Below are 25,712 nucleotides of genomic sequence, written 5' to 3'. Positions count from 1 at the left end.
AAAAATAGTGATTTTGATGTTTGCGAGTTCCCCTGCACTCCATTGAAAATTAGCTTGCCCGAAAAACAAAACTACGGTAAATCTTAAAAGTGCTTCTTTGGTCATAATTATGCATTTACATGAAGGTTTGACTCATACACATTCACAAATACAGCCTAGGTTGCTTTTTGATGAGAGTTTCACTTTTAACTCCATCTCATCAGAGCACCTAGCTGCAGAGACAGACCTCTGTAAGCACATGCACATGAGGGAATCTCAGCAACAGAAGTTCATCTTCTTCATAACTTATTTTTTCCAGTGAGGTGGCAAAACATATTTAAAAAGAAATGTATAAACGTTAACTCATATATTTTAAATGCTAACAGACTCTCTAAGAAATCTATACAGAATTTTACATGGGGAAGTTTTCAATTGATACAGATTTTTGAAATTGAAAAGTTTGTAATTCATACAAAAATGTAAAATGGACAAGTAAATCAATAAGTTTTTCAAAAGTCAATTCTTTGAAATCTTTCTGTGATATTACACATTTTTAAAGTTTGGAAATATGAAGTAAAGTCAACAAATCATTCAGATGCTTATTCTTTTAAACATTTGTGATGCCTTAATGAAATGTATTTATTACACTGTTAACATTTTTTAAAAAACTTAATAAGATGGGGTAAATCTAACTGGAAGACTCTCAGCCGTTTATTGCATCCTAGGTCAAAAATTAAAAAATGACCAAAATTATTATGTTGTATTAAATAGACAAATTTTTATGTTTCAGGTCAAACTGGTCACAGCCATTTAAATCTACAAACCATCTATGATTTCAAGAATTTACACTTCAGGACGTCTGTAAGAAACGCAGAGTTTAGACTTTGAATACTTTTATGGTCCATGTTTAGTACGGCATATTTGAACACTGTTGATGTGACAGCGTCACAGCCTCATGTCATTCTGGTTCTCTGCATCTGCAATCCCTGAACCCGTCTTTGGGTTAACTAACAGCAACTATACTTATAGCAGCAATTAGCTTATTAATTTACCTGAGCAACAAATAATAATAATAACAACAACAAAAACAATAATAATGATATTAATAATATTCCATAAACAACCGAGACTTGAGACAGTTGTACCAAAAACAGTGAATACGTTTACAAAGTTGTGTTTTATTATTACTATTGCCATGGTTGTAGCTGAATATACAACATGAAACAGTTAAACTTCATTTGCATAGATATCTGACACATGGTCCTGCCTTTGTGGGGCTTTTGATTAGAGTGTGTGTGTGTGTGTGTGTGTGTGTGTGTGTGTGGGAGAGAGAGCATGTGCGAGTCCAGCAGGGGCGGGGGAGCCTGACATTTGGAGAGAAGACGCTTTGCTGAAGCAACAGCTCAAAAGAAAAGAAAAATCTCAGCAACAAACGTGCTGGTCAAATAAAATAAGACTCGTCTATTTGCTGTTTAAAAAGTAAAACGTGCCTATTTGCTGCTCATTTGGACAAACACTAGATCTAAATTTGTCATTGTTGCCAGACAGAAGCTACAAAAATGGGCAGAGTTTGTTTTATGCTTTATATATCAAGATATAACAGATTTTGGCTGACTGAGGCACCGAAATTATACATAACATATTCAGCTTCTTGTTGCCTTTCAAATATGCAAATTATAATATTCCACAACACGGGGCTATCCATCTGAAAGGCAATTACAAACTGTCATCAAACGATACTAAGAAAAGAGGACAGAACTTATGCTATTCATCAATATGGCTAAGAATAAATAAAAAGGTCTGCGGACACATGCATTAATAGGCTACATAAGTCAAACAGAAACTTATTATAAAATTGAAACATCATTATCATGGCTGACAATCAAAATTTCTTTGAGTTAAAATCACTACCTGGTTAAGGTTAAGGTGGTCACAGTTAAAAGAAGCCCACGTTGACTATCAGTAAGAAACAAGTTTAGTGTGATAGCATTATACTTACCTAGTTGAAGGGTATTATACAAAAATCCGCCCGAGGTTCAGACTTTTTTTGCTTAATTATTCTATGCAAGGATTAGCAGTCAAAACTGTGACACAGATTGGGAAAATAAAGATTATGTACACCTCACTGGATGTAGAGGTTCTAAGTGAAGGCAGAAAGGCGAACACTAGCCTTTTGTCAAATAAGTGGTTTTATGCAATTGAGGTAGATGCAAAAATGTATGTTTGTGTATGCTAAGTGTGTTTCATCGCTAAAACCACAACCCATAATGTCAACTTATGTTACTGCAGTTTTGTACTTTTTTTTCCCTGGTTTAACCTGTGAACCAACCACGACTGTACGACTGTGTATTCCATGCCAGTGTCAACATTGCTAAAATGGCCTGATGTGCCCATTCTGTAATAGTGAAAATTAACCATGCACACAGTTAAGGCAGGAACACACTGGCCCAACCATTGGATGTCTGAAACGTTTGGGGAGACACGGACGAGGTCGGGAACAAATATGTTTGGTGTGTTCAGCTGCGTTGGAAGCTTTTGGAGCCGCGAGGACGTTGTCAGTTCCGATTCAGCATGCGAAGTCCGAGGAGGAGGGCTGTCAGATGTGTGAGCCATAGGATTCTTTGATTGGTTGTGTGCAAGCTGAATGGCCGTTCTGATTGGCGATGTGCTAGCGAATCGGAGCGCTGTGTGGGAGGGCGGAATACTATGTGAGGTTTGTTTTTCTATGCACTCTGTTCCGTCATTCCCATTTTCATGCTTTGCAGTACTGGCACGAGACTAGTTGTTATGTCCGTTCAGGATGAATTAATTTAAGTGCGTTTGGTAATGCCCCGCTGCATGTTTAATATGCAGCTGATTTTTATCTGAAATAGTTAAGTTTCGTTTCGAAAGTAAAGAGAGTTGTGTGCATAAGCAGTAGGCAGAGGGAGTAGGCAGCACGTCGAAGAGGTGTGTCTCAATGCAACTTTCTGCCAAACGGGTCAGACAAGAGGCAACGGAGAGGTCGGAGAGTGGTCGGATAAGGCTGTTGGACGTCTGCGTGGGGGCCTTTAGGCCTCACACTTGGTTCAGGCTGATCTCACTGTGGTGTGATGCTTGAAACTTGTGCACGATGCATCTGCTTATTCTTGTGGTTGTAGTAGTTAAAATGAAGGCAGCATAGATGACAGCAGCCATACTTCACTTTAGTGTCTTTCTGTGTCCAACACTTTATCACAGGTTAGTTAATGAAGTGACTGAGTATATAACATGAGCTGATGATGCCTGTAGTTCAAAGTGAATTAAAAAAGAGCCATTTCAAAGTTGTTACTACAGTTTTTATTGTGAAAAGAAATATGGCCCAACACCTGCTTTTAGAAGCAGAAGGACAACTAAATGAAACCTGCTTTTATAATGGAGTGATTCACATAAATTGAGCTGACCTACCTTCTGATAATGAACCTTGGAAACAGCATGAAATAACATTGGATAAGAAAACTGACATTCAAAAATGTAGTTGTGTGTGTCAGGTTAGTCCACTTTGATGGAGACTGGAACTGCCTGGACACTCATCCACCCCTATTCGCCCCCTTGCATCGCAGTCAATTTCATAATCAGTTTTCATACACTCACACAGAAACTGCATATGTGTATTCAAGATTTTATTTCTTTAAAGTCAAAGATATCACACCAAATAAAAACTGAAGAAAGAAACAAGTGATAAAAATACAATATAAATAAAGCATTGTGCAAACATATTATCTCTCAGCCTCAGCAAGTGCCATCTCTTGTTTATCTATTGTCAGCCGCTTTGCAAAACAACCTCCAACTCGTTCCATGTTGCCATGTGGGTATTGTGCTCCTGGCTATCCGGGAGGCTATTGGTGCGTCCTTTAGTCCTGATGTTGTGTCACTCTGCTGTGCTGAGGTGGAGGGACAGGAGCACCTGATGCTGTGTCACTGGGGTGGTGGTGAAATATTTTAAAAGTACATCCGAAGTGACAAGAGAAGTATATGTGACCACTGCATGTTACATTTTAATAAAAAAAAAAAAGTGTGATATACATAAGACTAATATAGACTAATAATGAAAATGTGATGAGAACTTTAACAAACTGTGACACAATAAACCAGATTACTACCCTATTACTTATAAAGGGGATGGAAAACTAATAGCATTTTAACTGACAGACAAGCAGGAACACACAACCAACAAGTAAAATAACACCTGAACAGGCCTACGGTAATTACGATGCATTAAACAATTTCCTTTCACATTGACATGACTGTACCTGTATCTTCTTCATGTTTTTCTTCCTGTTCTTTCCTTCTTTTCTTTCACTGGGCGCCAGATGCTTTCAGTCTTTTGGACATTGTAATTCTGCTACAGTTTCAGTAAACCTCTCTCTTGGTCTTGGTGCAAGTACCCCTGGCTGCAGAATGCAGATCGGGGAGTGGCTCGATGTGGGTGGAGTTAAACATTTAACCCCGCCCACTATCTCCACGTTGAACTGCAGTACACAGATCGTGGAGTGACTCAATGTGGGTGGAGTTAAACGTTTAACCCCACCCACTTGCCCCTACATTGAGCCTCTGAAGAAGAAGAATGTTTGTCTGAAAGAGAAGAAGCAATACAGTTGGCAAAATCGAGGTAAGCAAGGTGTTTTATTTGTTTTAATGTGCTACTTTGCAATATTTGTGACACACAAGGAAGGAAGTAACATCATTTTATCTTAAAATAAGTTATGCTCTGTATGCATTTGCATTCTACACCTTGATGATACACGAAGTTATGAGCTTTGTTATTATTTTTTAGCTTTTGCTAATTATTTTATGCACGGCTGGACCGGTAATCTGGTATACCGAGCTTTATCCCGATAGGCTGATGTACTTTTGGGTGGAAAATATTATGCAGAGTTTTCACATGCATTTCATGAATACGGACACTACTGAAACGCTCTCATACATACAAGTGAGTGAAATGCTCTCATACACACTACCGAAATGCTCTCTTACACACACAACATTTTGCATAAACTACTAAAAAGCTGCACCATATACTAGTAAAATGTGCTCATGCACACAGCTGAAATGCTCTGATATAGAATTGTAAACTATAACATAAAATTTCAGTTAAACAGGAAGGCCGTCCTGTCACCTGACGGAAACAGGAAGACTACAGACAGGGAAAACAGAGTTTGAACCCTTGCTTCACCCTTGCTTCAACCACAATGTATTTGTTTATATATATATATATATATATATATATATATATATATATATATATATATATATATATATATATATAAAAAATATATATATATATAAAAAAATATATACATTTTTGCTTTCTTCTTGTCTCGGGGAGTGATGTCATGTGTGCCACAAGTCACGTTTTCAGCACGAGCACAACTCACATGTAATAAAACAACAGTGGAGGGAGGAGAGAGATGTGTGTTTTCTAGCTTGAAATACAGTCATTATTTTGAGTTCTTGTCAGCAAAAGATGAGAATATTAAGGTTTGTTGTTCACTCTATGCTGGCAAAGAAGTACTATCAAGCATTGAAGGAGTTTAAAGGGGCAATCAGTAATCAGTAATCAGATTACTTTTTCAAGGAAACTGAGGCAACACTGTGTGGGACTAAACCCGGATGTTTTGCACTCCTAGCAACGCCCCTGGTAGAGTGTATGAGAGCATTTTAGTTGTATATGTGAAAGCATTTCAATAGTGTGTGCGAGAACATTTCAGTAGTGTTTATAAGATCATTTCAGTAGTTTGTGTGAGAGTGTTTCAGTAGTGTGTATGAGATCATTTCAGTGGTGTGTATGAGAGCGTTTCAGTAGTGTGTATGAGATCATTTCAGTGGTGTGTATGAGAGTGTTTCAGTAGTGTGTATGAGAGTGTTTCAGTAGTGTGTGTGAGAACATTTGGGCAGTGTATATAAGAGCATTTCACTTGTATGTGTGAGATCATTTTAGTAGTGTGTGTTAGTCTATAATTTTTCAGTTCTTTATTTGAGAGTGTTTCAGTAGTGTGTGTAAGAGCATTTCACATGAGTGTATGAGAGGTAATTCTGAATAATGCCCTGACTGCCCCTCATAGTTTTCTGCATTCTCCTACCTTTATTTTGATAATTTTCTTTACTTTTGATTAGGAGGATGCTCTGCTTAGGGACACCATTGAGGCAGCAAGGTGGTATGGCACAGAAACATTCAAGGGAAAACTTTCCCATCCCCAAGTCATCACCATGGACGAGGAAGATATCACACGTATGTCTGATGGCCTGAATGAAGAGGAGACAAATGAACTAAGAGACCGGTACATGTTACATGAAGCATTTTGTAAAGAAATTATGGACGCAAGGCAAATGCAGGTGTTTTCTGTTTCTGAAAGGAAGTGAGAGATAGGAATAAAGTGTGTTCAAGTGTCAATGGCACAGCCATCACTTCAGCTTCTGATCTCCTTAATGTAGCTGATATAATTGAGTGTACAAAAATTTAACATGTGTCTATGTCTATACTGTTTATCACTCTCACTTGGGGAAATGCTATGGTAGAATTGTTTTTTTATAAATATAGGCAGCATGGATAAAGAATGGACTAACAGTAAAAAAGAAGACATTTGACAAGTTGAAAATAGGAAAGCCTATCCAATGCATGAAACTTTTTCATAGCTGTTTCTGTCTTATTATAGTTAGAAGCCCAGTATTAAGTCTTGATTTCACTACACTGTTCCAGTTCAGCTGGCCCTAGTTACACAGGTTTCAAGTTCAGTGTGAGCTGAACCTTAGTAAGAAGTTGTGTGTGAAGTTGTGAGGGCTCATGAATATGTTAACATATTGCCATTTTTTTATACACAAAGAGATGAGACAATAATGTATATGGAATATTAGGTGTTGTTAATATTATTATGTAGGCTGGTATTTACTTTTAAGATATGAAAAGAAAAATGTTGTCTCAAAGAACTACATTTTGGCACCAGACCTGATCCTGATATAAATAATAATGAAAGGTGCGCCATACAAAAGCTTTTTATTTAATTACAAGCTGAACCCAGAGTTGTAAAACATCAAGACAGAGTTGATCAAACAATGCCACCTAATACATTTAACTTAATTATCAGCTCTCTCTGTGTATTTGAATTAAATCCAGCTAACAGGTGAATTTGGTATTGAATCATTATTCCTCATATGCAATCAATACGTGGGTTTTATGCCCATCTGTCTGTAGGCGCTGCATTGATGCTTGAGAATGGGCTGCCTGGTCTCTGCCATCAGATGGCACCCGCGCAATCGGTGGTGTGAGTTAAAACCTTAATCCTGCCCATGTTGGTCAAATTGGTGATCTTACAATTGTCTTTTGCTTAGGTCAATAGCTGCTAGCAGTAGCTATGCTAATGATGTGTTTATGACATCTGCACCAACAGTAATACCACAGTGAAACACGAGAAGGGGAAGTTGAAAAGTTGCATATCAATGCTTTATGTTGATGTTTCTACTGCCCCCAGGTGACCAAAAATGTTAGGTTTAAAAAGTCTCCCAGTATTTAAACATTTACAATTTTTTAAACCCATTTCTTGTGAGTTCACTTCTGCAGTATTGTTAACCAGGTCAGTGCAGCAGAAGTCAACGTGGACTAAACTGTTGATCACTTTACTTTGACTAGATATAAAAAGGCATTAGTCAACTACATCTCTCAAAATGTATGAGCTGCTTTCTACCTCAAACTCAACCACCTCGAAAACTCTGTTTATTAACAGTGACACATGCTGTAATTCTTTGAATTTTTTTCTTCTTTCAGGCATTATAGAATGAGTGACAAAGAGTTAAAAAAAAAAAAAAAATGTCAATTTCAGCATCTGGGGTACATCATCTCTTGAAACACAGCCAAAATTTGATATGCATATCAAGTATTTTTGTTGTGAGATTAGTTGCTGTGCTGAGCCTAAGTGTCATTAAAGAGAAGTGTGCATTGACAATTCAAAACACATGACACAAACATAAAGCCATTGCAAAATTAACAGGTGTTTTCATACAGGTTCTTTTATGAGGCAGAAATGAAATCTATTTTTTCTGTTTCAAGCAGCAGGTAAAAACACAAACTGATTTAATCTATAACCCCGACTCTTTGATGAAATATGTGAATGTAGGTGTTATTTTAAAAAAAGAACATTCAGGCTTTTAAAGTTCTTCCTGCAGGCAGAGAAATAAGCAGGTGGTTCAAATCAATCCCGCTGTGGGATAAAATCCCTGCATGGGCACTAGATGAGCTCTTCTCTGCCTGAGTGTCTATTCATCAGAGCAAGCTCAAGTATTGGCTGTCCTCAGTACACCCCCCTTCCACCAGCTGTCCAATCAGAAGCAGCAGCAGCTAGCAGAGCTGCCAGTGTGAGGCTGCACACAGAAACAGAGCAGAACCTTCTCCATTAGCCCGCCACACTGTCTCAGGTAGGTCTACCAAAACACACACACGCAAACAAAAGTTTATAATGATTTTCATTTCTTTTAGAGTATCGATCCATACTGCATTATCCACTGAGGCTGCTAAAATGGAAATCACGTCATGTGTCGGTATTGATGTGGATGGAGGGATGCTGCAAGCCTCCCAGCAGACCACAGTTATTGGGTTGATAATATGCTGTGTATAGACTAGCTGCAGTAGTCCATCCGTGTGTGTGTGTGTGTGTGTGCTTGTGTGTGTGTGTGTGTGTGTGTGTTTGGGGGAGAGATGTGCTTACAGTATGTGAATAAACGGTGAGGTTAAACTGTCCTTGTATAGAGTAGATATTTATGTGGTGATGAAATAATCTTCAATATATCAAGATACTGATTTGCTAATTACTAATTTTGTAATATTTAAAAAGGGTCGGTGATCTGAACGTTTTATCTATTCATAGAGATATCTATAGCTACATTTGTCCAGGTCAGGAGATATCTGTCTATTTTTATTTTTTTTTATTTTTTTTTGGGGGGGGGGGGGGGGGGGGGGGGTAATTTGTGAAATGAGCCCTTTGGGTTTGTTTCATTTTGATTATGCATGTAGGCCTATATATTTAAATGCACCCAACACAACTCCATCTCCAGTGTATTTCCAATATACTGTTCAATAATTGATGTGTTTTATGATCATTAATGCTAATAATGTTCAGCGACTGAAAATCCACTATATGGAGAAAAAGAGAAGTTAAAGAATCCTAGTTATTTGAAGACTCACAAGAAAGTGAATCTTCACTTTCTTGTGAATCTTCACACTCTGATATCTAATCTGAATATTTTTTTACACTGAGTGTATTTCATTAGTGCATCATCCTGTGAGCACCACAGTATGGTGCTTGTAACATGTAAGCTCCAAGAATTACCCAAGACCGTCTCTGAACGATAGGTATCATTAAATTTGCTATTCAAATACTTAAAGCTAGTGGATGACAGTACACATGGGTGATCACTATATGAAACTCTTGATATTGATTTGGTGGTGAACACATAGCTGAATAGCTCGCAAGTCTTTTTGTTAAACATTAATTTAAAACAGATTCACTGTTTGCCAACCATATGCAAAGTTTTTGACAAGAATCATGCAGGCATAGCATTAGCTTTCTGGTTCATACTGTAGCTTAACCAAAGATATTTATGAGCTGAGCGTACTAGTCATCAAGTCATATTTAAGGTACACCCTATAATATCGCCAAACCTTATGGGATTATCCAGATTTTCCTTTGGTAAGTGACCATGGTATAAACAGGATAATGCTCTTTGGGTGTCCCTAATCTGGATTTAATGGGCACTGTAGAGGCCTCCATTAGAATCACGATCCTGATAATCGACACTTAGGCACCACAACATGTCAATTAATTTTATCTAGTTATAAAGGCTAATGTAATGTAAGTTTTTGTTATTAAAAGCATCAATAGGATTTGTGTCATTAAATCCTAACAGAAGAGCCCAAACCAACAATTTGCTGGTCTGTTTCCCATCACCTCTAGATTCCACTTGGCACATTGTGTCATTATGGCCCCGACATGGACACTTAAACTGGTCAAGACAAGGCACCAAGCCCATTGGTTCTTGTTGAATATTAAATTATAAAAAATAAAAACAGCTAACTGCAAAGTAGTGTATTTGTTGGAATTATGTCATAATAAACTGCAGTGTGTGTTTTAATCGTAATAAAACCCTAAGCAACAGTGTCTTTCACTGTTTTTGGACAACAATGGAGGAAAATTTAATGCTTTCTACTTGTCTCAATGGTCCCTTTTTCTTGATAGACAGTATATTGTGATGGTATTATATTTGCTGTTTAGCCTGCAACTGTCTTGCACAGGCTACTGCAATGACTGCATGAGAATTCTTAGTGTAAAGATGTAGGCAGCGTTTTCAAGGCTTTCACAGCCAGAAAATGAAAACCCTAACATATGTCAATGCTCGTGTGCAGCTCCAACAAAAGCTTAAATGTGCATGCACACACAAACAAACATACACACACACACACAGAAAGTGTCTGTATCCCTTTGATAGATTTGTATCCCTCCTAGTGAACTGCCACTGATATCTCTTTCATATTTGTCTCATCTGTTAGAGTGAATCTTTGCATACAAGTGAATTCAAATTGAAGTGTATGTTTGTGTGTGTGTGTGTGTGTGTGTGTATTTCTGCTACTTTAAAGAAAAGAAAACCCTGACAGCTTAGCTTTTCGTTTAGTGCTGTCAGGTTGAAATGTATCCAGAGGAAATCAACCAGTGCCGATGGAGGGTAAACACAAACACAATTTGTAGTTTTTAATGGTGGTTTATACAATTTATCACATATATATATATATATATATATATATATATATATATATATATATATATATATATATAAATTGTATTCATGGTGGTTTATACCATTTATCACATTTTTATATATATATGTATATAAAAATGTGATAAATGGTATAAACCACCATTAAAAACTACAAATTGTGTTTGTGTTTACCCTCCATCGGCACTGGTTGATTTCCTCTGGATACATTTCAACCTGACAGCATATATATATATATATATATATATATATATACATATATATATATATCTATATACATGTATATATATATATATATACATGTATATATATATATATAATCTTCACCTAAATCTCAAAGGAATAAATTCAGAGCAGAAGTTAGTGCTGTTCTGATGTCTTTTGTCTGACACTGATAACATGCTGGACTGTATTATTTTCTCTCTACATTGTGGAGAAAGACTTTCACAAAGGCTGTAAGAAACCTTTACAAAAGTCAAGCTTCCACTGCTGTTACATTAACTCCATATCACTGATTCAAGAGGCATTTCATTTCAATGTTCATCTTTCTCCAGGATTTGAACTAATTGTTTCCTCTTTCATTAAGATATCAGGCCTTGCATTTGGAAGGTAAAAAACGATGATGCAAGCTCGTGTCCAAACCCACAATCTCAATGTGACATTTTATAAAGAGCAAAACATCTCGACTGCTACTCATTGAACTTAGAGATTCCTCATTTCCAGAGAAGTGGACACTCAATATGAGCCCTTCATCAGAAAGCTCCATAAAACGCTCTGCCAAGGCCCAGCAGTCCCCTTGAATTTAATCAAGCCTAATCTAACATCAAACTTGATAACCCTGTATCACTCTCAGTTTTAAATCAACAAAAAACTGCTAAACCAAATTTAATGTAACCAGACCTGTGACAGCCCACCACTAGGCCAAAAAACAATGCAGATGGAAACCTCCATTGTGTTGTGGAAGAATAAAAGGTTCATAGAAAGAGAATTTTAAAAGAAACTGAACTGAAACTGAAAAATCCCCTTTTTAACCTTTTTGGATCACATCCACGGTCACATTGTGCACCTGTTTAACTACAATGCCAAATATATGCTATTTATTCGTATCTCATTTCTCCTCACCACAAAAACAAAATCTCACATGCACTTACAAAAGCTTGAAAAAACCATAGATAATAATTGTAATCAATGATTTTTGGTGGCACTGGATCATGTTTTATGTAGTCAGTATTTTTTTTCTGGTTCTCCCTCTTATATCCTTCAACTGCTCTTTCTGAAGCCTCGGTGATTTATGGGGCGTCCTGATGAACAGAAGGCTTTCCTTGTTGCTAAAATAACCTCTGACAGCAGATAACTGTACGAGGCTCCAAGTGATAACGGCCGGTGTCAGGACAGCAAACACAACTCTGGAAAGAGTTTAGCTGCTATTAGGCGGTTACTCCTTGCTTGTTTGGTCTCGCAGCCAATGTTAGCAGTCTTATTAGCCGACTTACCCCTTTTTTCCACCGGCACCCTTTCGTGACCTGCTGTTTTGTTCTGTCCTCCATGTCCTCCACATTATTTCTCAGCTTGTACTGTGATAACGTAGGGCTTGTAGTTAAATTGTTTGGTTATTTGTCTGTTTGAAGTGTGTTTATTGTTAATATTACAAACTTGTTGTTGTGCAGTAAATCCTGAGTTGTATGGAGTGTTTTATTTTGAAAATTGACCAGATGCCATTCCGCTGCCCGACTTTCTGTCTGCTTGATCTTCCTGGCTTCAATGCACCCATATTTATAGATCAAAAATCAGCAGTTATAGGTTCCTTTCAATCATTTACACATGTTTATGCAGTCAACACACCTAAGGTGGATGGAGAAGCAGAAGATAAACTCTGAGTTTCATTCCTATGTCTGTATGTGGTGCAGTCTGTGGATTGTTTGTGTTTTTTGCCCTCAAATGCAAAAGACTGTTTGCACTTATGGCAACAAGCATTGTAAACATCTACTGAAGTGAAGTTTAACCAGACTTCTAAGGTCCTTGTAATCAGGTCCTTGTAGAGCAGAGCAGGGTCTCTGTGTCTCTGCACTGGTTGAAACAGCTGCCCTGCTGTTTGCCTGTTGCACAAATGACAGCATCATTAGGATGAGAGGTTTCCTCTGGACTGAGAGTAGGAAAAATATATGAACATCTTCCAATACAGACAGCAGCACCCTATACCCTAAATCTGAATTTCTTCCTGTAACCTTAACCAAATAATTTCACTTCCTAAGCTATGTTTACAGGTGGCAGATAAGAAAATGATACATATGAAACATGAAACAGTTTCATGGTGCAAAGACAAACAACATGTAAGCCTTGTAGCCTGTCAATATGAAAATCATTACATGTGCAGACATTTACTTGATTACAAAAGTGTCTAAACAGTAGTTTTCGTAATTTTATACAGGCTATGTTGTGTTTTTTCACTGCATAGATGGGACACACACTTTTGGTGGGAACTGACACATACTCTGTGTCTGTCATTATCAAATGGCCTGAGGAGGCTTCATCTCCACTCTCAGCCTCATCTCAGTGACAGTTCTGTCAATAGTCCAGTGTGTGCGTGCGTGCGTGCGTGCGTGTGTGTGTGCGCGTTTGTATCAGTTTAACATTGTTCACACACAACACCATTGGAGTTTGATTTCACTTAGTTACCACTCTAACAAAGAGTCACTGTATGGTCTGTGTAGAGTCGTGTATGAAGTTTGCTCCATCTGTCTGTTTTATTTGGATACTGTCTTGATATGATTTCTGTGTGGATGATCTACATGTTGACGGTAGGTATAGCTACGCTCATTTGGGTAGAAGAGAAAGGGATAGATCACTCTGGCTTTGGAATTTATCTACAGCTATCAAATTAAGATGATTTGTTATTATAAATATTTCATTTAATGGTCCCTGACTAATCTTATATTTTTAAAAGTTATAGGTTTAAAAGATAGGATGGAAAGCATTTCTAGAATTTCTAAGCTGTTCCATTGTTTTGGACATCAACCAGTTAATTGCTGTTTCTCCACATTCTCCCGGTTTTTCTGCAGCCTCATCATGCCCGGGGTACTTGTTGTATACAGGTTTTAAAAAAGGCACATGTAATCATAGGCTAGAGTTATTTTACATTTTTGTTACTGTCAAGAAATACCGGAAAACTAATGATGCACTGGTCTGTCTCAAAATATTCTGGGTTCCTACACAAAATTCAAAAATTCACAGTAGAGTATTCTGACTTTATTTGGCATCTGAATACAAATACTTTGATGTTAACATGTCGGGGGGGTTTTGTGGTTTGTTTTTTTGTAACTTGTATGATAGTGGTATAGACAGTATTGTATGCTATTATGTTGTCGAATAATTGGCAGAATATTTTAGCTAGTGACTACAGGGCACCATCTCCCTAACTCTCATGATGGAACAACACATAAACAACACACAAAAAATATGACTGTTGCAGGGTAACAGCAACACCTGTACCTTTGTCTTATTGTTGCAGTATGGTTAGGTTCCGGCACTCAAATTAATTGGGTTAGGTTTAGGAAAAGATCAGTTAAGTAAGTAAGATGCTGATGTAATTTTCATTTTAAATGTACTTACAATACCTGGGTAACTTACGTCATGCAATGTACTTAACATAATTCAACTACATTAGTAAGTTCAGGTAACTCACTGCTAAGTTGTGCGTTCACATTGTGTTTAAACAGCGGTCTCCCAAATGAAGGTCCTGTGTTTTCTTTAACATGACCATTAATTCCTGACTTCTTCCCTGTGGGGAATCTTTGCTGTTTACCGTAAAATACCAAATAATAGCCGGGGCGTTTATTTGTTTGTTTCAACCACTTAACAGACCAGGTGTATATTTGGGACCAGGGTTAGGGTTAATTTGGGACAGGCGTTTAATTCCTTCCTCACAAAAATCCGGTATGAAAATATCACAAATTTCGGCAACTTCTCTGTGAATTCTCTGGCATTCTTCTGGGCAATAGTTGTCTTCTGCAAGTGAAGTTGTTGTGGCGGAGGAAACAATTTAGCCAACCAGCACTCGCGGCAAACTCCTCATCTCTGCTGTCACTCACGGTGGCGTACATTTGTTCTGCCATCTCCCTGATCATTTTGCGGGACACTCTCGTTGCGTGCCCGTTTGCTGATAACTCATTCCCGCATGCTCCTCGCGAGCCTTCTTCCTACCTCCACCAGGCAGCCTGGCTTTGTTGCTGTCCTCGGACAGACACTGAGACTCAGTTTGATTTTTCTCACCAGTCTATCACTCTCTTAGGGTCGACAGTGAAACGTCTTGTGGCTGCTTCTCCCGAGTTTTCCCCTGCATATTTCAAGTCAGAAAGTTTGAATTTCAATTCGTACTTTTTATTTTTTTGTTGCGCCATGGCGATCATCAATGTGATACTGACTGACAGAAAGCACACCACGTGAAAAAGGCGAAGACGAAAAACGTGCAGTGTCAGTGGTCATGTCTTCTTCCTTGATTTAAAAAAATAAACAAATTAAACACGGAATTTATTTGGAACCGGAGGTTACTTATCAAAACACCTGGTTAATTGACACCCGGCTATTATTTGGTAATATACGGTATACTACTTTATCTGACTTGTTTCTTTGCTGCCGTAATAATGACTTCAGCTGCTAGAGGTTGCTGAAGAATGAACATAAATATGGGTCTTAACAGCCTTTGAATACAAACACAATACTTGTTAGGATAGAGTCATTGTTGGGTTGCATCCTTTGATTGAATTCTTTATGAAAAAAATAAAGAAAAATATAGAATATCTCTAATATCAAGAATCAACAATTTGAGACTAAATATTAAATGGAACGGAAGGGTTTGAAACTACAGATGTTCATGACACAGATACGTTAATGAATGTCTATGGAGTCCAAATGTTTTTAGTGAAGGATAAATCATACATACACTGTTGAGTATGTCCTTAATTAATCTTGTAGTGAATACACTATTAAAAACTCATGTCATTTCCCAGTGACCCCACTACTACTACTGGTTATGTAATACAATTTGAAACTTTGACTGTGATGCCACTTCTTTTTTTTAATACTCTTTATTTATAGATCATTTTCATCTTTTAGTACAGGAAGGTGAAACAAAAGATAAATACAAAACATTGAACAATTACCCACGGACTCTGTGGCGCAACGGTAGCGCGTCTGACTCCAGATCAGAAGGTTGCGTCTTCAAATCACGTCAGGGTCAAGTTTCCCCGCGACCCTGCAGAGGATTAAGCGGCGTACATAGAATATGTACAGATGATGGATGGATGGATGGATGAACAATTACCCATATGTATATATTATACAGTATTATAGTAGTATATATATATATATATATATATATATATATATATATATATATATATATATATATATATATATATATATATATATATTACCCATAAGTAGGCTTGCCATTTCTGCCACCGATTTTTGCCTAGGTCTTTTTGGAGTCTGAGCAGGTCATTGTGATGCCACTTTTTAAAAAGTAATGAATTTGTTGAGTTTGGGAGACAATTTAGGGATTTGCTGTGCTGTTAGTTGAGGCTACCAAATCACTTGCTCAAAGATTTAATGCTTGCATGTCCAATAGGGTGCTATCAGCATACCAATACACCGATCTATACGCATTTACTGCAGAGAAGAGGCTGCTGTCTGAAGAGTATGCTCGCTGTGATGCGCTGTGAGAATTTTTCTTTCATAAGCTTCCACAATAGAAGACAAAAAAAGACAATGGTGATGGAAATCTTTGTTAGCTAATGATCAAGATTCTCTCTAATAATTAAGAATTTCAAAATTCTACGAAGTCATGACTCAATGTTGCAGTGAAACATGTATACACAAGGAAATGTTACAGTTTTTCGTGATTGCTTTGACCTGCTTAAAGAAACTGGGATCCACTCAGTTTTCATCATCACTGTCTCAGCAGAGCACAAGACACCTCTTGCAAATGTGTTAACCCTTTCTCATTGGATTGACACATTTTCCCCACCCTTTTGCAGAACAGTAAACATGGGTGTCATTCAGACAGTCCACACTCTATTGTTTTAGCTATGGGAACCAAACAGAAACCATCTGTTCCTAACTATTAGAAACTACCAATGTCAGTATGAAATCACTGAAGCACCTGTTTGGCAATCCTTCACACAAATCTTCAATGAGCAGTCAGTCTGCAGGCATTACAAGGTGCAGCGTCTGTGTTGTTCTTTACCAACATGGATGGAAGAAGTCTAAGGCAGATGAGAGTGAGAAATAAGTGCAGAGGAATGTCAGGGTTGGATGAGGCATGCAAGAAGATTTTTCCCTCGGTGCATTGCAAGAGAGGATGTTGAATGTGATGTGGATGAGGCCATGTGGCCATATCGTCAAGACAGAAGAGACTGAGTATCAATACTGGCTATTTCACATATTCTACAGTAATAGATTTGTTACACTTTATTGTAATAGATTTTATCTTTATCTTAAACAAGTCCCCAGCTATGTCAGTTGTTCAGGAAAATGCTTGCTGTGAAGCTGCAGAAATGTTTTGTGGACTATGAGACTACCACCTTTCTTAATTTCTTATACTCTAATAGATTTTATTTTGGTATACATGTCTTTTGTGTAATATTTACAGTATTTGAATTTTCAGCCACAGTTTGAAAAAAGAATCAATGGAATCAATAACATTTGCATCAAAGCATCTCTAATTCTGGATCCAATTCTTTGCAAGAAGGCAAATTTGACAACAAATGGCACTGGCATGAAAGCTACATACAGTAATAGGCTTCAGTGACAAGCAATGGTGCACTGATTCGCACTGTACTGAGTGCTGTATTTTTTATTTTTTTCACTGTCCACTGTGTAATGGTTGACTGGAAGAGCTCATACACCTGTTTGCAAGTTGTGTTGTTTGAAGGCAAAATTTGCTTTTGTTTCATATTTTAAATGTTTTGGCACAGTTAGAGCCTTTTGCAAACAAAATGTGTAATTTTGAACATGAGCGCCACTGTTTTGGCCTGTGTGTTAACTGTTTTGAAAATGTGGAGTTTGAGTTGAGTGCTGTATCAAAGCAATCAAGAAAAACTGTAACAGTTCTTTAACTTGAGTGAGTTTTTCTGAAAATGAACGGTTCTTCTGAACATAAACTCTCCTGAACATAACTGAAACTTTCATGTTCCATTCAAATCCTTTGAATCAACTAACATTAAACTTTCATATCAAGCTGGGGGCCACAAAATACCATCCCGTGGGTCAATTTGCGAGTTTGAGACCCATATTTTAAACAAAATGTTCACAGGGACTACATGACATTGGTAACCAAATGTGTGGAAGGCTCTGATTTAATCCTCCTCACCCTGCATCTGATGTCATGTGTCAGTCCAGCAGCTCACTAGGGCCTGTGGGCTCTTTTTACTCCAAAGCTCAGAGTATTTAAAAGGATACCCAAAGATCAAATACTGACAGTGCCCTTCCACAGACAGACCAAGTTTCTAATCCTCTTTCTCCTCATCTCTCTTTGGAACAGTCATAGTAGGCACATTCCTTTCAGGAAGTCTGCTCCTGCATAATGTGACCAAGCAGAGTTTCGCCAGTGACTGGCATCAGTGTTTGAGCTGCAGTGTCTGTTGTGATAATGGTTTAATCACCTGCAAGTCAATATAGTCATCTTAGTGCGTAAATTATTACAGCAGAATGAAACAGTACAACAACGGAAACAGATTGAAACTTCATTGTTACCTAATAACGTTGACTGGCAACCAGTCTTGTGTGGTACACATAGAAGCTGCAGGACAGTATTTCAAGAACGAAACTAATATTTTTTTTTTTGTCATTTGTCAAAAACAAGTCCTTAACCAGTGGTTCCTGGACAGAGGGGCACATAACCAGGGGGCAAAATCAAGGAGCATGTTAAAGAAAGAAGGGACATGATGTGACCAAATTCTGTAATGGTGGTTTCAGTCTTGTATATGCACTCGAATATATTTTCAGCCAACTTGATACCTGATTGACAAATTAGTGAATGCTTTTGTCATAACAAGTTTATCTGCCTCACCATCTCCATAGCCTTTACTTTCACATCAAGTGAGAAACTGATTTTGCTTTATAAATGAACATGACATTTATTCTGTACTGTAAACACATTCATCCATCTTAGGTTTCATGACGAAATTATCAATCTAATATGTTCATGGGCGTGTCAGACCACAGTATGGTGTGTTCCTTGCTCACATTAAGAAAGAGTTAAATACATTTGTCCACCTCATATTATCCACAACTGTGCACCCATACTCCAATACACAATATATATACACTCACACACACACACACACACACACACACACACATACACAAGAACATGTGCATGTGGCAGACAGTGCCATGGTAACCATCAACAGTCCTGGCACTTACTGCACTGCTCAGCTGTCACCTCCCCCCACCCCACCCCCTTGTCACCTCATCAGCAGACTGTTAGATGTGATTGGGAGCAGTGCTGTGTTCATGCTACGTAGGGAAAATGCAGAATACAAACTTCTTACCAACCACCTCGTCATTTTTGGAAGAATCAGTCAACTCTTTGTCACATGAGTAACACACTGGAATGACTTTGGAATTTACTTAGCAAGCAGATTCAACTGTGTTTGTGAAAATAAAGATCACATCACAAGATCACAAGAAATTATTCCCACATGTCCCTTTTGGTATTATCACTGACAACAACTTTTCCACAAAAAATGTATTTGCCTAAAATAGTGACTTCAAGTAATAATAACGTGATATATTGACAAAAATTCCATCCACATTTTCCATTGAATTATGTTTTCCATCATGTGGATTCACTGTGTGTAAATTAAATGACTAGATGTGTGAATTATTACAGATGACAGAATAAGCTATTATATTTTGTATAAAATTTGAATAATAAACGCTTAAAGATTCTTAAAGGGATCGTTCGTGTTTTTTTTAAGTGGGGTCATATAAAGTACATATCTATAGTCACTCTGTTCCCTACTGTAATCACCGATCAGCATAGCCTCAGTTTGGAGAAGTAGAGAGCCGCTCCAGCCCAGATGCTCAGCTTTGTACTGCAGTGAAATAAACCACCTAAAACAAGGCTGACCTTAAAAATTATATAACAGTTCAAGTGCACGTTGTATAGGGAAAAGTCACACCGCTTTACATCGCCGTCAGACCGCCCTGTCTTTTGGCACTACATTTTTGTCAACCGTAGAACATCCGTATTCCTACACAGTTGCACTAATGCGTAGGGATACGGAGGTTCGATGGTCTGTTAAGTTTCGTTTTTATCGAAAGTAAACCTGTCGTCCAGCAGCTGGGCCTCACACTGTATTTTGCCGCTCGCATATCACCTGTTGCCCAGATGCGCTAATGCGCAGGGATACGGAGGTTCTACGTATTCTATGGGGGGATATGAGGAAAGGAAAATTTGACAGGAAGGTGCTGTTTATTCAAATAAAGTGCTTTATTAGATCAAACACAAACACAACACAACCATGTACAAAACATTATCTGCCCAGACAACAAAGGGGAAGCTCACAAGAAGCCCAAAATCCTACAGCACCCTGAAGTGTCTGTCTGCCGCCTCGGAGCTGTAGGTAACGGGTGGCATTCTGTCTGAATTCAGTCCACGTCAATTTCCAACAATTCACGGCAGTTTTCGGTGTTGTCTGCAAATTGCCGTGTGCAGTTGTAAACCTGAACTTCCACATGCAGTGGAAATCACAACCATTTCACAACATCAATGATAATCCAAAAATCTAAACCTGACTAAGCTGCTGCAATTTGAGATGTTGGCAGTGTTGTTGTAATCTTGTGCATTGGTAAAATACAATTTCAACATGTTTTTTTTTTCTTTTTTTGCCAGACACAAAATAGTCCTGTGAGGTTTGATAGCCTCACTATTGATTATTATCAATAGTTTATCTGCATTAAGAAACTTGTTGATGGCCAACAGACAGAGCCAGGTATTTTCTTCCATGTCATTTTTGTTTTGCTTAGAAAAGTGTTGCCATTACAAATGTTTTGGTATACACGTTTATTTCCTTTAAGTGCCCTGGGACAACAAAGAAAAAGCAGAATCAAATTGCCAAAAGTCGACTGGAAAAAATCATTGGCACCCTCAACTTAATATTTGGTTGCACACCCTGTGGAGAAAATAACTGAAATGGTCTGGATTGCTTGTATGGATCTCTCTTTTTAAAGTGTTTTTTGGTTTTGATTCTCTAATTTTATGTTTGTGTGACATGTCAGACGATGTCTACGCCGAAAGGACCCAATACTTGTAAGATTACCCTGTACCTGTTCATATGTTTATATGTTCTTGAAAAAACTCAATAAAAACTTAAATGAGAAAAAAAAAAAAGAAAAAGAAAAAAAGAAAATAACTGAAAGCAATCACTTCCTATAACCAACAACAAGTTTCCTACACCTCTCAATTACTGGAATTTGGGATCACTCTTCTTTTGTGTATATATATATATATATATATATATATATATATATATATATATATATATATATATATATATATATATATATATATATATATATATATGCAGAAGAAGAGTGATCCCAAATGTATATGTGAATATATACACACACACACACACTTCATGTTCAAACAAGTACAGTTTTTCTTGATTACTTTGATGCTGCAGTCAACTCAAACTCCACATTTTCAAAGTTAACACACAGGCCGAAACAGTGGCACTCATGGTCAAAATGACACATTTTGTTTGCAAAAGGCTCATATATATGAAAAGGGCGGCTGACAGTATCACTCCTTCTCTGATCTGAGTTTAGACTCACAAAACTTTAATTTAACTAAATATTGTTTTAATGTTTTGAAATCGTATTTTATCACTCAAAAATAATTAAAACATTATTAAGACATAAAACACTTGAATATACAGTAGAACCAAGGATTTATACATATTCCTTCTAGTTATATCTTAACTAAACATGTCAGAGACATTTTACTGGTAAATACAAAAATATTAAACACAAAAAGGAATGATCTGAAATTCTGTCCCCATCACCGAAGAGAGCGGCTGGGGAGACCAGATGTGCTTAGTCGTTATAAATTAATAAAAGCAGGTTGCTGGTGATCTGTTTATAGCAAGAAAAACAACATCCTCCCACTCTGTGGAGAGGAGAAGATCTGCCAGGTCAAGAGGTGAGGAGCTTTCAGGCCCATTACGCTGACAAAAGGGGTCAGTTTGGCTTAAAGTTAATCACGGCAGAAACAGGACCTCTTTAAGATGCAGAGATGAAAAGGCTTGTGTTCCTACATGGGATAAAGAAGCCTAAAAGTATATTCAGCTAAAACTAAAACACACAAAGAGCTCGCTTTTATGAGAAGTATCACTCTGTCAAAGCTGCCTTCGGACACGGTAAATTCAGTGAAACTGTGACACTGCTTTGTTAGGGCTGGGACAATTAAAAATACAGATTCTCATTTAATAAAGACACAATTCCTGATGCAGCACCTGCAAAGCCGCAAATTTCAACACATCTCATTGTTGATGATTTGCAGATGGTTTATAGGGCTAAGCGGGGAGTACCACTGAAGGTGTACTTGGATCAAATGTTTAACTGAAATAGATGTTGATGAAGCATGTTTGTAGTCACAGTTACCTACAGGAGTACAACTGAAGGTGTACTTGGATCAAATGTTTAACTAAAATAGATGTTGATGAAGCATTTTTGTGGTCACAGTTACTCACAGAAAGCTGGCATCAGTTAGTGACATTAAAGGATTGTGTCTCAAAAAGTCAAGGAATGAATTCAGTTAGTGATGGATCCTGCAGTGAATTGTAATATTAATCGAGATGTCTGTGTGTGCATGTGTGAACACAGCAATTGTGGGGTTCAGCTATTCATCGTGCAGGGACACTCGAGCAGTGTGTGGGAGGCAGACCTAGCCCTGCAATCTTACATAAGTACAGATATAATGCCATCTAATTCAGCTGCCTTTTGATGTGCTTCCTCTCGTTCTGCAAATAATCCACTTAGAAACATTCACTCTTCACAGCAACGAACATACAATCGCCCAAACAATATACACACATACACACACACACACACACCACAACGATCATCGTCATCACCCCTAGTCCTTCCAAAGATCTGATACATCTGAAAGTGTTTTTTCGCCTGGCACACATTTAAGTGCTGTCCATGGACAACGTCGGTGTGCACTTCATGATGTTACTGTGAATATAATCACACAAATGTGACTTTGGCAAATCCTCCTGTACAAACCTTGAAGTGTTATTGAGCTTGTCCAGTGTCAAAGAATTAGTGTGATGAGTTCTGTATTGAAGCAAATTATCTGAACAGATAAAATCCTCAGTCTAACCATTCACAGTTGAATCAGCTTATATGTTGTTGGTGTTTTTTTTCTGTTTTTTTGAGCAGGTTTGGAAGGGTCACACAGGCTGATTCAATGAATACAGTCATCATTGGGGAAATAAAAAGACATTTTAAATGAAGGGTGACACTGGAGAAAGACAAGATTAAATGGTGCAAAATATTCCAAGGGGAAGAACGCACACTGTCAAAAGCTGTTCCAATGCACAGTACTGCAAACTAACTCTTTCTTTTTCTTATTCTGTCTTTTCTCAGAAAGCTACCTCAGTGGATTTAGAGGCAGATGGAAAAGAACTGAACGAAGGCTGCAGCATAACTGAGAATCACAACTCTTTCTCCATCACCATGGAAACCACTGAACAATCAGAGCTGCCAGTGGACTATGAAGTGGAGGTCGCTGTGGGTGATTCACCTGAGCAGGGGAAGGATTTCAGTGCAGATGAAGCGCATGTTTGCACAGAAACATATACATCAGAATCCCCAGGGGAAAACACAGTGCTTGACAAATTATTAACTGACCAGCCAACTGACACAATTGAGAATGACAAGCCTGACTGCACTGTGACCAGTTTAAGCACTGAAATGCCATGTCAGGATCAGAAGGAAGCTTTGATATTAGAACAAGGACACGAAGAGCTCAATAGGAATGAATCAATCACCTCATCTGTGTCTGACACACTCTCTAGTGCTGACAGTGTTTATGAGAATGAGGCACATCGTAAGAGGCAGGACACGCCAGAACAAGATCCTGAGCAAGAGCAAGTCCCTGAGCCAGAGCAGTATCCCGAGCCAGAGCAGGACCCTGAACCAGAGAAATACCTTGATCCAGAACAAGATGGTGAACGAGACCAATACCCTGATCCAGAGAGAGACCCTGAGCTGGATAGCTACCCTGAGCCAGAACAAGACCCTGAAGCCGACCTGTACCCTGAGCTGGACCACAACCCTGAGCTAGAGTTGTACCCTGAGCCAGAGTCTGATGCTGAGGATAATGCGCTAAATCCTGAAAATGATGGCTATCAAAGTCTTGTTATAGACACAGAGGAAGAACCAGAGGCTCATGACATCTTATTTGAACCACCCATTACAGACGAGACAATATTAGAGCAGCTTATTAGAGAAGAGGCAATGTCAGATGCGTCCAATGAGTCCTACCATGATCTCGACCCTGATGAAATAGAAGAGTGCCTGAGAGTTGAGATTGCAGCGACTTCCTCGGATAGTGAGGCAGACGAAAAATGGCGAACAATATTCTCCTCATCAATAAATAAAGAAGATGATGACTCATATTTAGACAGTCTTCAACTCAGTGCCCAGGAGCTCTTTGTGCAGAAAGTTGAGGTGACAGACTTTGAAGATTCAGACAACAATTTAGAGGAAGTCTGTTTTCAGGTTCCAGTGGAAGAAGTTCTGGAGCAACCAGAGGATATAATTTCCTGTCCTACTGCTCCACAAGAGGTTAAATATAACCCTTTAGGCCTTCAAGGTTTGTCCAAAATCTCTGAAGATGAGGGTGAAAATAGCAAAGATTCCAATCACAACCAAAACACCCACCAACAGCACATCAATGCAGATCAAAACAAGAAGCTACCTAAAGACTTCTGTGTGATACAGGAAACCAGGAGCGAGAATGTTAGCACAGAACATGTTGACTTCCAATTGGCTCGTAAGCAGTGGAAGGAAATGGAGGAGCAAACCATGAATAAGATTGTTTTACCTACAACGAAGCAGCCCAGCTTCCATGGCAGCCACAGCTTCATGTACACACCAGTCCGGAACATTGAAAGAGCCCAGAAAAAGACCCATGTTTTGGAGAACTTGAATCTAGTTGGGGATTATCCTCAAACCCAATTCAGCCCTTGCTCAGAGGATTCCGGTCTGGATGATTCCAGTTACAGGTCTCCTTACGATGACCCAGAAACACCAGTTGACAGGGAAATTCGCTTATCAATGGAGAGGGAGGAAAACTTTAGAAGAGAGAGGGGCTTCTCCAGGATGGGCAAATCAACTGATTGTGCTCCATCACGAAGTATCCCGAGGTCCATAAGCACACCACTCACACCATCATTCATCATCACCTCCTCACCCACTAAGGAACCGCTGAAACATGAAGTGTCAGCAAACAACGTTATCATTCTTGACCCTAGCACTGATTTCAGCTCCAGCCCCCGACATGGCAAGGATAACGTTGCAGCTCTGGCTGGCGACTGGCACTCTGAGGACAAAAGCCCCAATGTCATCATCTTAGAGACATCCAATCTGATTATTCGCAGTGCCTCAGAGTTTTCCCTCAACAAGTCCTGTGAGCAGCCCCAGGAAAAAATGTTCCTAAACAACCCCTTTTTCAAGTTGCGTTCAAGAAGCTCAATATCACTGGTGGATGAAGAGATCAAGATGGTTAAGCAGAGGGAGGAAGAATTGAGGAAAGAGAGGGCAAATCTGTATGGCAAAGACAGGTTCAATACAGAAAGGATGCTGTCAAATCACATGGACACTTTGGCATTTGACAGTTCAGGTATGTCAGCAAAATACTGACCAGAGAACAATAC

At 38.4% G+C, this 25,712-nt stretch overlaps 1 protein-coding gene and 1 non-coding gene across 6 annotated transcripts in view; both read left to right on the top strand.

Moving 5' to 3' along the window:
• The window catches only part of palmdb (palmdelphin b), a 93,004-nt gene that overhangs the window by 63,642 nt on the left and 3,650 nt on the right, over positions 1-25,712 (top strand). For 4 of the 5 annotated variants that reach the window (XM_037079423.1, XM_037079424.1, XM_037079425.1 and 1 more), the window contains one exon: positions 23,419-25,678. In XM_037079423.1, the coding sequence (XP_036935318.1) occupies positions 23,419-25,678 (2,260 nt within the window). Of the gene's footprint in view, positions 1-8,340; positions 8,407-23,418; positions 25,679-25,712 lie in introns of those variants that run through there. The other variant, XM_037079427.1, reaches the window with a different exon arrangement.
• Positions 15,923-15,994, top strand: trnaw-cca. Its single transcript has one exon. It is a non-coding gene; the product is annotated as a tRNA-Trp (tRNA).

This window comes from Acanthopagrus latus, chromosome 19 (genome assembly GCF_904848185.1).
Source record: "Acanthopagrus latus isolate v.2019 chromosome 19, fAcaLat1.1, whole genome shotgun sequence".
NCBI classification, from domain to species: domain Eukaryota; kingdom Metazoa; phylum Chordata; class Actinopteri; order Spariformes; family Sparidae; genus Acanthopagrus; species Acanthopagrus latus.
Note: the sequence above shows the minus strand (reverse complement) of the source record. Positions and strands in the feature narration are given on the sequence as shown.